Raw genomic sequence first — 16019 nt, 5'->3', positions numbered from 1 at the left:
TAGCTAGTCTTTCTTGAACTCTTTAAATGGTGTTTAAGTGCCTGTTTGAAGGGAATGGTGTAAACCCTGGTCTGGAGTTCCCACTGAGTTTGGCCATAGCCAGATGAAGGATAATCTCTGCTTCTGGCTCCTTAGATCTACTTGCACAGACTACAGAGCTCCCCCACCTCACTGGTAATCGTATGCCCAGCTCTTGGCCATATATATATATATATATATATATATATATATATATATATATATATATATATATACACATATATATATGTGTGTGTGTGTGTGTGTATGTGTGTATATATATATATATATTTGCATATATATATTTACAACATTTCTTCCTTCCCTCCAAACCCTTGTGTATACTCCTCCTCACTCTTTCAAACTTATGACCTCTTCAATTCTTCACTGTTACTGCATAAATATATCATATATATAACAAATATATATATATATATATATATATATGTCTATATTCCCAAATATAACCTGTTTGGTCTGCATAATCCTACCTGCATGAATGATTTCAGATCTGAGCTTTTGGTACCGCACAAGCAATTGTTGTACTCTTCCCTGGGTTAGAACACCGCTCCTGGTCCCAGCTTTCTTCAGTTACCTGTGGTTTTTGTGTGTGGTTGAGGGTCACCCCTCCCACCCCCGTCCAGTTAGACATGCTCATTGGTGTCAGCCTTGTTGAGCACAAGTTGGTGAGACTATGGATATGGCTTCTGATATTCTTGGAGACACAATCTCACACCAAATTCCTTGACCCTTTGGCACTTACAACCTTTCCTCCCTCTTTGGCAAAGACCTTGAGTTTTCAGTGTGAGATTGTTTTGTAGATGTGTCAGTCGGGACTGAGCTTCACAACTGTCCATTTCGATTGGTTGTGGTTTTCTGGATTGGTCTCTGTTGTTAAGAGAAGTTTCCTTGATGAAAGGTGGAAGTGAAGGAAGATGAAGGAGTGGGTGGAAGGACAAATTTTTACAGATTGTTTTAGAGATTATGCTGGATTGAAAAATTAGTGTTGTGATTCTTCAATAACCATGCCTCTACAAGCACTGAGTAGTTGGCTAGGTTTTCAGCACCAGGCATTATTTTTCTCTTGTTGAAGGGGCTTTAAGTCCAACTAGAGAGTTGTTGGTTATAACCAACATATGCATGCCGCTACTGTACCTTTATGGTTATCATGGTTTGCTCGTCACTGATATGGTTCGCAGATGTCATAGCTGGATAGGACTATTGGTTGCCTCCCTCTTTGGAAGCTTCCATGACAACTTCTGGATACAGGAAGTGCTTTGTTGGTTTATCCATGTGGCTTCCTCTTATATGGCTTGTCCCAACATTTCTAGCTCTGTGCATAATTTTCAATGTATAACTTGAAAGAATTCTTACATAAGAACATTTTCAAAGCAATATTGTCATGTTTAACAAAACAGTTAATTGAGGTTTTTCTGCCTCAGATGCACTTTAGCTTTGCAGTTAGCTGTCGAAAACAGGACCAGGAGCAGGGCCGCATTTGTTGCGACTTTGAAATCCACTCTAGCCTCTTCCTTGGCAATGGTTTTCATGGGAGGACTAACTCTGCTACCACCATGAATGTCTTTCCTTTTCATTTTTGAATCTGCTTGTCATCTGGCTTGTTCCTTTACCCCTTGACTTTCCTATAGTCTAACATTTCAACAGCGACCCTGATTGTACCTCTGCTTTTGTATCATTGGCTGGAATATGTCACAGAAGGTAATGTAAAGCCTGCTTTGCAGCGTAAGAGCACTCATACTCTCTGGCTGCATTATCGTTACAATTGATTACTGAATTCAAGGTGACAGTTTAATGCCATCACTGTGTCTAGTAGTCAGCTGGGTAGCACAGCCTGTGGTCAATGTTCATAACCAACTTATAATACCCATGGTCTTGGACCTTGGAAAGATGGTATCTGATTAGGCACATGGACCCCTGTGATTTCCAGAGAACAGTGCTGAGATGGACCTTTGGATTTTCTCAAAGTTCTATCTCTGAAGTAAGGAGTATTGTGTATTAAAATGAGTTCACTTAATTATGATGGTGCCTATTTCTTTTTAACCTGACACATACTGCTTCTTTATCATACTTTCTGTTCAGTATATCAATAAAATAACAGTGAAATTAAAAGTGGGATTATATCCTTGGCTCATGGTTATGGTCTTTGAACAATCCTCAGAGAGCAGCTAATGTGAGCCCTCAAGGCTCTGCAGGAAATCAGTTCAGTCCACTGCAGAGTCAGACATGCACCGGAGCACTTGAAGATGGCTTCTGCTCTGGGCAGTGAGGGGGACTCAGACAAACCTGAAGATGATAGTATCTGAAGGTATCCAGAAGAATGTGCAACAGTGTGATGATCAACTCAAGTAACCTACAAACAGCCCCAGGAAGAAGTCTTTTATTGTCATTTGAATATGAAAAGAACCCCTAAGTTATGCATGTGAACAAGTGATTCCCAGCTAATTTGGCCTAGCTGGAAGAAATGGTTTTCTAAGGGTGGGGCTTGAGGTTTCTTATCCAGCCTCATTTCCTGGTCTCTGCTTCCTGATCCTGGAGGCAATGTGGCCAGCTGTCCCACACTCCTGCTGCTATGCCTTCCCTATGATGAACTACCACCTCCCAACTGAAAGCAAAACCAGTTCATTCATTCATTCATATTCTTGTCAAATGCACTATCAAAGTAGTCAAGAAATTAACTAATACAGGTTGTAGTCACTCTGGTTGAAAGATTATAATACTCTTCATCTTTAAAACCATCCTCAGAGGGGCTGGAGAGATGGCTCACATTAAGAGCACTGGCTGCTCTTCCAGAGGATCTAGGTTCAATTCCCAGCCCCCACATGGCAGCTTACAACTGCCTGTAACTCCAGTTCTAGGGGATCTAACACACCCTCACCAGTCATGAATGTAGGCAAAACACTAATGTATCTAAAGTAAAAATAAATAAATTCTAAAGTCACCTTCAGGGTTACAAAGCCTTAGGTAAGGATCTTCCCACTTCACCCCAATAGGACTGATGCTTCTGCTGCAAGGCATTGTGTCAGGGTGTGTCTGCTCATCCTTCCAACACTACAGTCCCAAATGAAGACCCTCAAGAGAGGTTTATCATAGGGGCACCAGTCATAGGTCTTTCTGACAGGGAACATTCTGCATCAACTTGTTTCATGGAGCACAGGAGCTTAGTATCCTCTGTCCCTAGGTCTCAATGGATAATGTCATCCCCACCCATTGGGACAGGCACAGTAGCCTTCTAGGCATTTTGAAAGATTTATTGTTTTTACTTAAGTATATGTGTGAGCATCAGTTGTATGTGTGTGCATGAGTGTGTGTGTATGTGTATGAATGTATATTGCATGTATGTATGCCTATGAAGAGCAGAAAAAAAGCCAACAGATCTCCTGGAGCTGGAGCTACAGATGGATGTGAGCAATATGTCACGAGCTAGGAACTGAACTCCGGTCTTCTGGCAGAACAGCAACTCAATTCCTGAGTAATCTACTTTAGACATTATTAAACACCAGCTGGAAATTGTGTGTGTGTGTGGTGTTAGAGAGAGAGAGAGAGAGAGAGAGAGAGAGAGAGAGAGAGAGAGAGAGAGAGAGAGAGAGAGATTTTTATCTCTGGAGAAAAATGACTGGATGATTAACTTGCTCAGACTGGTATAACAAACATTGATTAGCTAGGAGGTGATTCAGCAGCTAAAGCACTCACTATACAAGAAAGAAGACTAGAGTTTGGATGCCTGGAACACAGGTAAGTGTCAGGTGGGTATGACAGCTTGCCTGTAACTCCAGCCTTAGAAAGCAGATTGGTGCCACCCTTGGAACAAGTTGGTAGTAGACTAGGCAGCCATATCAGTGGACTTTGATTGACTGAGAAGCCTGCCTCAGTGAACAAGGGGGATAGTGACCAAGGAATACTATAAAATTAAAAGCCCTAAATATATATTCCCCAATTTATTTCATGCTCCTTTATAGCTTTTCAGTCCGTACTTTCTCCCGTTATTCTGAGTAATTTTTTGTGAATTCCTTCCCACTCCCAGACATAAGTACACTTTAAAAGTACACTTCCTTTTAAAGGTGCATTGCTAGCTTGTTTAATATAGAATCTTTTAATAATTGCTAGGTAATTTCTATAAAGCTGATCCAGAAAGTATGAAGTATTATCAAGCATTAAAGGACACCCAAGCATGAGACATTCTGATGAGTTTCCTCTGGTCCCTAATTAAGGTCAATATTAACTTTCTTTCTTACAATGCACATTCACAAAATGTGCTAACATTTGATGGAGAATTTGTTTGCACAGCATATGAGGAACTTCTATAGCCTAACAACACAAATGTCCTAAAACAACAACAACGAAACCTACCCTTCAGGCCACCCAGAGCTACAAGAGAATGGAAGTACCACCCAAGGCATCTACCTGGTATAGCTAGACCACTATTATAGTACAGGCCAAGGTGGCTCCCAACCTGCAGAGAATTTGTATACTTAGCATCCCTGAGGATCCCGGAGAACCTTTTTAAAAAAATATTGTCCAGTATGAGCCAGAGTACATCAAGCCACCCACCCATCATAAAGCTGTTCAGTGAGAGGTTTTGCTGCCGCTGCAGCCTCATCCTAAAAGGGGACCAGATATCCATCTCTCAAGGATGACATTCCACCATCATCCAGGCCTTGGCAAATGTCGCTGGCATTGTATTGAGACAACAGGATTCGAGGGTAAAACTGAACCATGAAGTTAACTATGCACATGGACAAAGACTTGCTAGGAGAGAAAAACTGGATCCGAATACAGCTCCATTTTTAAAAAAATTATGAGCAGCTGTCTAAGATACCTCTGTAGGTTGTCACAGCCACACAAATGAGTAATCAGAGTGGAACACCACTCAGTTCCTACTGTTCTCCCACTCAGAAAAGAAATGGCTCCAAATGGCACGAGATTAAAATTTCATTTTGATTTTATTTTGGCTCCATGCAGTGAGCTAGCAAAGGGCTCATGGGGAAAAGACTATAAAGAAATATATTTGAAACACAAGAGTGGGTTTAGGTTTGCCCAATAAGTTTCTCCCATTTGGGTTGCTCTAGCTATATTCTTCACTATCTGATCCTGAGGACCTTTGAATCTATGACTTTTCTAAAAGGCTGTAACTTTACAAGGGAAAGACTTTATTTATGTTACCACTTGTAGAACAGCACTGGGGCCAGCCAAATGTCCTGCCTGGACAATACTGCTGTGGTTTGGATCACTCTCAAGGACATGTGTTAAAGACTCATTCCTCCACACTATTGGGGGGTGGTGGAGCTTCTAGGATGGGAGGCCTTGTAGAAAGATGTTAAACCATTGGGGTGGGCCTATGAAAGGAATATTGGAACTCCATGGTCTTCCTCTCCTTTTCTTTCTTTGCAGCAGTCATTAAGTAGACAGCCATCCTCTACTAAGCATGATGCTCTCTCTCATCAAAGGTCTAGAGGTAACGGGGTCTAGTGACCATTGGCAAAGTCTTTCAAAACCATGAGCTCATATAAACATCATATTTTTACGTCTATCATCTCAGTGATTTTCACATAGACAGAAAGCCAAGAGTACCATGAATTGAATAGTCTGCTAAGAGAGATGCTGTTTTCTTCTTTGACCATTGCATGTGTCAGATAATAATGTGAGCTACATTACAGAGACATGCACAAGAAAGTGGGTCCAGTAGTAGACAGGTGTATTGCAAGTGTCAGCCGTGTTCCTTAATTTCTTGATAGCCATACACATCATTGCAATAACCAGCAGGAGCTTCAGATACAAGAGAGTTACCTTTTAGTGTGGAATGATGCTGTTATGGGACCTAGTTCTGTGAGGGGACCTTTGTGTTTCTCGAAAGGAAGCATGCAAAGCATAGAGAAGCTGACTCAGTCTTCCTAGCCTAGGACCACCGCCAGCTCTGAGCTCCAAGGTTGTTAAACACCCAGTGCAGTGAAGACACATATGTAGACTCCTAAAGGTACAGTAATGTCCACCCCCTTCTTGTCTTGGTTTAGGAGACTGCAAACGTGACCTTTTCTTGTGGTAAGGAGTTGAGAAAGAAGCACAACATCTAAGAGATTCTGAAGGCAAAAAGAAAATGCCAATTAAGACTTTCCTGTGCTCTCAAGCAGTGGCTGTAGAAATAGCCCCACAGTTCCAAACACACAGACGATTATAAACACCCAGAGAAAGACTCTGTCCACCACCATGGCCATGTATTTCCAGTCATCTTCTACCTGAAAAGCAAACAAAGGATCAAAGCTAGCTTTACACTTCTTTTCCAAAGCAATCTTCTCCAATCCTTTCAAAAAATCAATTATTGCAATTATGTTTGCCTGCCTGCATGTGTGTCCTCTGTGGACCCACTGTCTAAGGAGGGTTAGACGCACATCATTGTTGCCTCGAAAGAACTGTGCCGAAGACTTTTGTGACCCCTTTCCTGTGATAAAGATCCTTTCCTGACTCCAGGGACACTCCCTGCAAAGTATATGCTTGAGAGTCAAGGTCCTGTCATGTGTGTACCACTAATGCCTGGCTCTTTGGGGAATCTGGGTGTGAAGTAGTGAGAGGTCAGGCCAGAGGATGTGGGGTATGGCTGAGGATCCCATGTACAGGAGGAGTAAGCAGCCTCACTCAAAGAGAAGGGAGGGCAGAATGTGGATGCCTCAGTCCTTCTTAGAAAGGAGAATAAAACACTCATGAGAGGAAATAAAGGGACAAATAGAGGAGCAGGAACTGGAGAAAAAGATCATTCAGAGACTGCCTTACCTACAGATCCACCCTATATGCAGCCACCAAACCCACACACTATTGCTAATGCCAAGTAGTGTTTAGTGGCAGGAGCCTGATATGGATGTCTCCTTAGAGGCTCTGCTAGAGCCATACTGATACAGATGGGGATGCTTGCAGCTAACCATCAGACTGAACGCAGGCACCCCAATGAAGGAGCTAGAGAAAGAACTGAAGGAGCTGAAAGGGTTTGAAACCCCAGTAGGAAGAACAACATTATCAACCAACCAAACCCTCCAGAGCTCCCAGGAACTAAAACACAAACCAATGAGCACACAAGGAGAGACCCATGGCTCCAGTTGCATATGTAGCAGAGGATAGCATTGTTTGGCATTAATAGGAGGAGAGGCCTTTTTGGTTCAGTGAAGGCTCATTTTCCCAGTGTAGGGGAATGCCAAGGCACTGAGGTGGGAGTGGGTGGTTGGGAGAGGGAGCACCTTCATGGAAGCAAAGGGAGGGGGATGGGAGTGGGGGAAAAGAGGAATAATATTTGAAATCTAAATACAGAAAAGATCCAATAAAAAAAGAGGAAAAGCAGCCTCTAGGCCTCCAAGGGATGCCAACAGGGAGAGCTTATTGCACATCTGTAATCTTTCCAGTTCTAAACGTCTAACCTTCTGCTATGGTCTCTGTGCATTGTGTATTAGGGGTTGGCTGACCTGATAAGTCAGCAGTTAATGTATTTCTATATTTGAAAGATGCCAGCCAGGAGGTGAGCTCACTGGCCATTGCTGTCCTGTGACATGTGTTATGACAGGCGTTCTCAGTGTCTCCCAGCGCAGCTACAGGGTGGTGTTGGGGGAGTCGTGATTTTCTCTCCCTGTGAGTTACAGATGTTGGGAATTATAGTTTGAAGCAACTCCAGACACTTGCCAAGTTCTTGGCATGAGAGTGTGGGAGACAGGAGCAGAATGTGTGCATGCTGAGCACATCTCCACACCATAAGTAAATGCAGGCTGAAGACTTGTTGTAGGGCTACATATCATCTCACTATTTCTCCCCAAACTCTAACCCAGGTCCCCCAGGGCTGCATGATAACAGAGCTGGTCTTAGGTGACGGCTGCCTGACTGTACCACAGACATTCCTCCCGCTGACGCTCTAACTAGTCTCCAAAGCACCTGAGGCCTACTAGGGGTGCAGCTGGCTGGAGAAAAGGGGTACACTTTTACCTCCTTTGTTTCATTGTGGCTCTTCATGTTTTCTGCTATGAATTGAACACTATCGATCACATCTTCAACATCAGGAGTGTGCTCTGAATTCTCTGCCACCCACTGTGCAGGCTGCTGGCTTAGCCTTCTCTTGCCAGGAGCCATCTCACTTGATTTTTGGCAGTGGTGACATTCCTTTAGAAGTCTGGGTTCTCTTCGATGAGCAAACTTGACCTTGGCAGGCCTCTTGGTATGGCTTTTGGGGTCCTTAACACCACCTGTCTCTTTCGTCTTGTCCAGAGGCCTCCTCATCATCAGAATCGAGGGGAAGACCTGAAGGAAGATGGTCTTCACCCACTTGGGCATGGTATGTGTTGCTGGGGTTCTGTAGTGTATGTTCAACACAAACACAGTCACCACAATAGACAGAGTGACAAAGATCATGGTGAACAGTAGATACTCTCCCACCAGTGGGATCACGAGAGACGTGGATGGGATGGTCTCTGTGATCACCAGCAAAAAGACAGTCAGAGAAAGCAGAACCGAGATACAAAGAGTCACTTTCTCACCGCAGTCAGATGGAAGGTAAAAGACCAGCACAGTGAGAAAGGAAATGAAGAGGCAGGGGATGATGAGGTTGATGGTGTAAAACATGGGCATCCTCCTGATGTAGAAGGAGTAGGTGATATCTGTGTAAATCTCTTCACAGCAGTTATACTTGATGTCATGTTTATAGCCAGAGGCATCGACAATTTCCCACTCACTGTTTTCCCAAAAATCGTTCATGTCTACTTTAGAGCCAATGATGAGAAGGTCGATTTCAGCCTTGTCGTAAGTCCAGGACCCAAATTTTAGGGAGCAGTTTTGATGATCAAACGGGAAGAAGGTGATATCCATAGGACAAGAACTCTTAAAGATGGCTGGTGGGGTCCAGGTTATCACACCATCGTACTTAAGAAGAGCTTTGGTCTTGCCTTCGACCTGGAAGTCACCGACGGCACTGGAAGCAAAACCACACACTGTTAGAAGAACGGTGTGTCCCTTTGCTGTGGGTCACCAGGGTCAGAGATTTTGAAAATCGACCGTGAATCTGTCTAGATGCACATACTTGTTGTACAGAACTATGTCAGGCTTCCAGAGGTTGTCTGCTGGAACACGAAGTGTCTCAATGCCGTCATACTCCACTGGATCCCAGCGCAGTCTGTAATCCTTCCAGATCTAGAGGAAATAGAGCATTTTTTCATATTTCCTTTTCTTTCTTTCTTTTTGGTGGTGGTGGTGATTTTACTTTGTTTTAACATTTTAAAAATTTGTTCTTCAGCAATTTCATACATATAAATTGGGTGTTCTGATTAGTTTCCTTCTGCTCTCTCTGAACCCCATCCCAACCCCCTCTTTCTCCCTTCCCTCTACAAACCCATTCCACTTTTAAAAATGGATAAGAATCCCTTTAGAAAAGGGATTCATAACTTTCTCCAAATGTTTATGTTGGTTCCATAATTTTCTTGATTAAAAAGTCAGGTATTTTTCGATGAATACATCAATTTTTATCAAAAGTAGGGAATTTTGTTCATGGGCACAGGGGGGCTAAGTAGCTGAGTTGACTTTGGCATATCTATAAAATATTTACTGGCTAAGGTTTCACGTCATGTCTCATTGACTATTTTAAATTGGAGTAGTAGCTCCAATTTACTGAGTAGTAACTCATTTTTACTGATAAAGTCATAATTTTCACGCATGCACGAACATGAGTCTATTACAAACACCGTGTACACCATTCGGACTTTTAAAAACAGAGACAGGTAAAAACCACCTGGTTATTTTCTAACATATGTTCTCCATACCTCCACCCACTGACCTCCTGGAGCTATCAAAGAGGAAAGAAAGCACCAGACTTCAGTAAGTGATACGAAGAGAACTGAGAACAGGAAGTAGAAAGACCAGAGGGCTGCATGTCAGATGCCAGACTCTGCCTATGTGCTGCCTGCATTAAGGTGCAGGCAGAGATGAGCCCAAGGATTAGGAGATGGCAAGGCAAAAGATATTCTATATCTATCATAGGTTGGGGAGGGAAAAAAGGTAACATAGGTGGCTTTATCACTGAGTGGACACATTCTGTCCCCATCCAAAGCGGGAGACACATACGTGACGCAGCCACAGATTGGTCTCCATAATCTGGTTGACTTCATCCTGGAAGGGAGAAACAATATTTTCAGTCTTCCGTGTGCTTGCTAATACAAGTCTTAACTCGAGAATTATGGCTAAAAAAAACAGGCAAATCTAAGTTTTATCCATGCTAATAATGGCAGACATGACGGCCGAGAGGACTGTGTGATAGCTATTTAACTGTAACAGAAATACAGGCTACACTTGCCCCTGTTCCGTTGACTTAAAATTGACACATGGCCTTAAAATACTGCTCAAAGATGGTTTTGGATTTCACCTCCTCTGTGAATCTTTTCTCACCACCTTGGCCCATAAAGTTTCCTGGATGCATGAAAGGCAACAGGGAGGGGTTCAGAGATTCAGAGACAGTGGAGGGGTGTGACAGGTGGTGACAGGTACTCACTGCTTTTACTTATGCCCCATGGACTTTCCTCAAAGAAGCCTGGGTCATCGTCTGTGCATTTGCCCTGGTATCCAAACCGAAACAGCAGTTTAGCTCACATGCTCCTTCTGTATTCTCTTTCCCAACCCAAGGGTCCTTCAGTCACAAAGCACACTTCTATTTACCTAGTGACCACTGTGTTAGAGTTTTACTCACTTACAGAAGAAAGCTCCTGCCTTCATGTGGGCTGAGCTGTTGTGGTTGGGAAGACACAGAGATATTAATACATGCCCACGCATACATAAAACACACGATATAACGAGAGAGGTTATATATGTGGGTCATGTGTGCACATGCATCTGTTTTATATATGAGTCAAAGAAGGGTTCTTTGAGGAGGTACTGTCCCGGCAGCCCCTGAAGTGACTTAAGGAAAACCAGGTGACATGTAGGCATTCCCTGTCACCATCTTCAGTACAAATGATACTTAAGTGGCCACTGATCTTCAGCAGGAAAGCTACCAGAGACACACCTAGGTGACAGGTAGGTCACAGCACAATAGCTTGGGTATTGATAGTAGGTTCTTAGCAGTCAGCAGGAGATTCCAAAATCTCACTTCCCAAGACACCCGAGGCCCCTGCACAGTGAAGGATCCCAGCATTGTTGAGGTTTCTATGGAAGGCTCTGACAGCAGCTCTCCCCAGTCCACTGAGCTGTTCCTTGGGCTAGACTCCTTCTCCCAGTGGTCACTGCTACCCACCCTGGAAAGGTGTAGAGACCACGCCAAACCTCTCCCTGCCAGTGGGTCATGTGGAGCCAACATAGGCCCTGGGATTTGTGAAGTCAACAAAAAGACTTAGAGAAATGTGACCTGCACACCTTCACAGTGTCCCCTCATGATCAGGGCTCTCTGGTGAGCCTATGCACTAGCTGTTGGTCAGAACTGGATAGGCTCTGCTGCCTCACTTCCATTAGGTCTGAGACGTAACTAACTGGCCAAGCCCCTCACATTCTTCAAAAACCTGATTTCTCTCCGGACTAGTTTGCTATATTCAGGGAGTTGACACTAATTATCAATACCATTCTTAACAGGCCTGCCTCCCTGGAGACACTTTTGTGGCTTGGATAAACTCCATGTGGTGTATATTTACGAGGAATACGCATTCTTGGAGGTGTTAGAAAATGGATCAGGACCTAGTCTGAAAAATCATAGTCTTTATGCGACTCCAGACCATTTCAATGGATACAGGACTCAGTGAGCTCTGATGGAGGAGGAGGCCAGTGATACACAGTACCATACCATGTTCTTGGAACCATCAGCCTAGACCTCTTTATTGGAAAAGTATTAGTTGACACCCAGGTGAACAATTTTGAATTGTGATTTCAGACTCACTAGTTTCTGGAAAAGCTGCACTAAACTGACAGGCATGATGTGATGGTTTGTATATGCTTGGCCCAGGGAGTGGCACTATGAGAATGTGTGGCCTTGTTAGAGTAGGTGTGTCACTGTGGGTGTGGGTTATAAAACCCTCATCCTAACTGCCTAGAAGCCAGTCTTCTGCTAGCTGCCTTCAGATGAAGATATAGAATTCTCAGTTCCTCCTGCATCATGCCTGCCTGGATGTTGACTTGTTCATTTGTTGATGATAATGGACTGAATCTCTGAACCTGTAAGCCAGCCCCAAGTAAATATTGTCCTTATAAGAGTTGTCTTGGTCATGGTGTCTGTTCCCAGCAGTAAAACCCTAACTATGACACTTGTCTGAGATAGGGTATTACACATAATTCACCTCACTTTGAGCCTCTGTTCCACTTGTGTTCCTGTCTCTGCTTCATAGTCTGAATCTGAAGGGATGTCTTATCATGCAAAGCCTGAGCAAGGATGGCATGACTCAGGGCCAAGAAGGACCCTTCACTCGTAATTTTGCTCAGTTGTATGATAGAGTTCAGGTGCCCAAAGTGCAAGAATGCTGGGAACTGAAAAAAAAAAAAAAAGAATGTTGGGAACTTAGCCCTCTGGGAACACATCAGGAGTCTGAGGCACTCACCACGTTGGCCAGCTGCGTGATTGCCAACTCAAAATGCACCGTGACAGGATCAGAAACATTTTCCACTGGCCGAATGAAGCGGTTGTAGCGAGCAAACAGTGTGTGAAAGAGCTGTTCTTCAGACACACAGCCTGTACCGCCTGCGTGGCCAGACACAGGAAAGGATTAGGGAAGGGCTGTGGGAGGGTCTGAGCTGGCTCCTCTTCTGGTCCCAAGTCTAGTGTCTTAGTGAGTGAAACTGCTCACTACACCAGCAAGGCCAACTCCTATGTGTACTAGGAAAGCTTGACCCCACCCATTTCTAAGCCTTGCTTGCTCTGTCACCAATGAGATAAAATAACTACACAGACATCTCAGAACTGGTTGAATGTCCACAAAGTGATCCCGAGGAGACTGCGTGTTGAAATCAAGGGCACCGTAAATGTCATGAGATAGGAAGCCATGAGGAAGGATTTTATGTTACTAAACACTAATCCAGCCGTGGTTTTGGAGGTCTGTCTATAACTGGCAAGGCATTCTGCTGAAACCTCACCAAGCAAGCACAGCATCTAATCATTGCCTTCACCTTTAAAAGCTACGTACGCCCTTTTAAAAAACAGACTTTGGAATCATGCACTTTTATATTTGTGAGAAGGCAAAGTTCCTAAAGTAAATTCACTTTCCTTTAAAAGCAAATGGAATCTGGATCTCCCTCCCCCACTTAGCCACTAAATTCTGGTCAGCAGTGCTACCCGTGTTTCCAGTTCTTAAGGAAAGCATTACATTACTTTCTTGCCTACAATTTGCACAACTCACTTCTTAATACCTCCACTGAAATACTTTCCTAAAGTTTGTTTTGTACAAGTCAGATTTGACTCCATAAGTATTATTTTCTGAATTTCCTCAGAGAGAGAAAGAGAGACAGAGACAGAGAGAGAGAGAGAGAGAGAGAGAGAGAGAGAGAGAGAGAGAGACAGAGACAGAGAGAGAGAGAGAGAGAGAGAGAGAGAGAGAGAGACAGAGACAGACAGAGAGAGAGAGAGAGAGAGAGAGAGAGAGAGAGAGAGGGAGGGAGTGAGTGAGGGAATGAGGGAGGGAGGGAGGGAGGGAGAGAGAGAGAGAGAGAGAGAGAGAGAGAGAGAGAAATGAATGGGCTTGAATGACTGACAGACAAAACAGACAGAGAGGATTAGCTGTGTCCCCCAGTGAAGCTGCTTCTTGCATCCATTTGGAAGCACTGAATGCTGGGATACCAGCAGGAAAGAAAACTTTGACATGTCACTTGTCATTCTCTCCAGGATAATTAACCAGGATTAAAACATTGCTTCAGAAGATAGTGAGAAACTCTCCTGGCTGCTGTTACTATTTCCCCCCCCCCACCCCGCGCACCATCAGCGCCCCTGAAACCTCATAGCAGGATGTGTGCATGTGTGCTTGTGTGCCTGTGCGTGTGTGTGTGTGTGTGTGTGTGTGTGTGTGTGTGTGTGTAATCTGCTCAGTGCAGCAGCTGGGTCTGAGTCAACTTTTAAAACAAGCAAGCTCACTCTTAGTATAGACAATGAGCCAAGTTCCCCAAATGAGGACAACTCCTTACATTGGCAGGATTCACAGGCTGAGGATTAAGTACAAATTGCCATTTGAAAAATATATTACATTTGTACCACCAGTAAGTAAGGGAGCATCATGGCAGCACACATGGCTGCAAAAGCAGATGGTTTTGTACGCTGATTCGGAAAGCATGTTAGTTAGAGGAGATACGTCTTACAGCACATTTCAGTGTCTTCCCCGTTCTACTCTCCAAATCTTATCTGTGAGGTTAAACCTAACTAAAGAGAGCCCTCTGATTATTTGGATACAGACAAGATAAGAAAGGAGAGGAAATGTACATAACTAATTACTTTCTAGGACGTAAGCCACAATAACTCACCTTTAAAGGAAGCCAAGAATCCACATATCCACAGACACAAACTCCAGTGAAGGTACCAGCCGTTCAGCATGATAAAAGCACCCAAATTCCGATGTCTACACAGTGGGCTGTGGGAAACGTAGCTGTCCTAGCTGCCAGTCAGCCGCAAGAATCAGACGATGAAAGCCTCAGGAAGCTCCTGGGAGTCCACACAGATCTTCTGTGAACTGAAAACTCGGGACATCACATAGCTGCTCCCTGCATCCCAGGCTGAAACAGATGTGAAGGGCAAGGAAAAACAACACTGCCTTCCCGGCTGGCTGTCACATGTTCTGTCACCCTAGACCTCTGTGCAGGGAAGATGAAGAAAGGCAGGCTGAGACACTGGGCAGACAGGCCCCTCAGAGACCCGCAGCCTTGCCCGCCAGTCTTTGCTGTAGCCCTTTAATTCAGTTCTGAATGCTGTGCTGACCCCCTACCATAAAAAGCCTGTTGCTACTTCATAACTGTAATATTTCTACTGTTGTGAATCATAATGTAAATATTTGCATTTTCCAACAGTCTTAGTGACCCCGTGAAAGGATCATTCTGCCTCAAGGGGTCAAGACCCAGAGGTTGAGAACCACTGTTTTAGTGGGCTAAACACATCCTATTTACTTGGCTCCCATTACAGGAAAAATATCATAAAGGATATTTACTTAGTTTTCTGTTTTCACTGATGCTTAGCAGTTAGGAATCTGTCGGAAGTATTCCTAGTTCCTGTCTTCTCAGGAATTGTTTACAGGACGCTTTTGTATCTGCTTTTGTTCTCCAAGTATCTCACTCTTCTGAGGCCTGTGACCCTGATCAGGAGAAAGGTCAAATGTCAAGGACTGAGAGAAACAGACGTCACTGCATAGTTTCTGGTTTGATTATCTGGGGTTGACTGGGTTTCTGCCATTTCCCCTTTTTTCTTTGTAGCTGTGGTGTTAGTAGGGTTCTGGCTAACTGGGTATTTGGGTTAGATTTCAGCAGTGCTGAAAGAGGAAGCAGATAGTAAATGGAGTATCTCCAGGTATTCTCAGTCTGAGAGTTTAGGGCTTCGCTTCAAATGCCATGCAGTTTGCACATTGACAGGGTCAGAGGACCAATCTCCCTCCAAGCCCTCTTGTGTGTCAACTTGACACAAGCTGGAGTTATCACAGAGAAAGAAGCCTCCCTTGAGGAGATTCCTCCATTAGAGCCAGCTGTAAGGTATTTTCTCAATTAGTGATCAATGCAGGAAGGTCTAGCCTGTTGTAGGTGGCGCCACCCCTGGGCTGGTAGTCCTGTCTTCTATAAGAAAACAAGCTGAGCAAGCCAGGGGAAGCAAGCCAGTAAGCAGCACCCCTCCATGGCCTCTGCATCAGCTCCTGCCTCCATGTTCCTGCCCTGTGTGAGTCCCCATCCTGACTTCCTTTGGTGATGAACAGCAATGTGGAAGTGTAAGCTGAATAAATCGTTGCCTCCCCAACTTGCTTCTTGGTCATGATGTTTTGTGCAGGAATAGAAACCCTGTCTAGGACACCATCTTAGACTCTCAGTAACAG

General features: G+C 44.0%; 1 protein-coding gene across 1 annotated transcript; it reads right to left on the bottom strand.

Moving 5' to 3' along the window:
* Positions 1-6137: 6137 nt before the first annotated feature.
* Positions 6138-14506, bottom strand: CHRNA6 (cholinergic receptor nicotinic alpha 6 subunit; the record flags this gene model as incomplete). The annotated part of the gene is made up of 6 exons (XM_080929043.1): positions 14473-14506; positions 12567-12706; positions 10117-10161; positions 9080-9189; positions 7993-8971; positions 6138-6269 (listed from the first exon to the last, which is right to left on the bottom strand). Exons 3-6 carry the CDS (start codon positions 10141-10143, stop codon positions 6138-6140), a joined length of 1248 nt encoding a protein of 415 aa, XP_080785169.1. The 5' UTR covers positions 10144-10161; positions 12567-12706; positions 14473-14506.
* Positions 14507-16019: the final 1513 nt, after the last annotated feature.

This window comes from Micromys minutus (genome assembly GCF_963924665.1).
Source record: "Micromys minutus genome assembly, chromosome: 14".
In the NCBI taxonomy this organism is placed as follows: Eukaryota; Metazoa; Chordata; class Mammalia; order Rodentia; family Muridae; genus Micromys; species Micromys minutus.
This window is presented reverse-complemented; position numbering and strand designations above follow the sequence as displayed.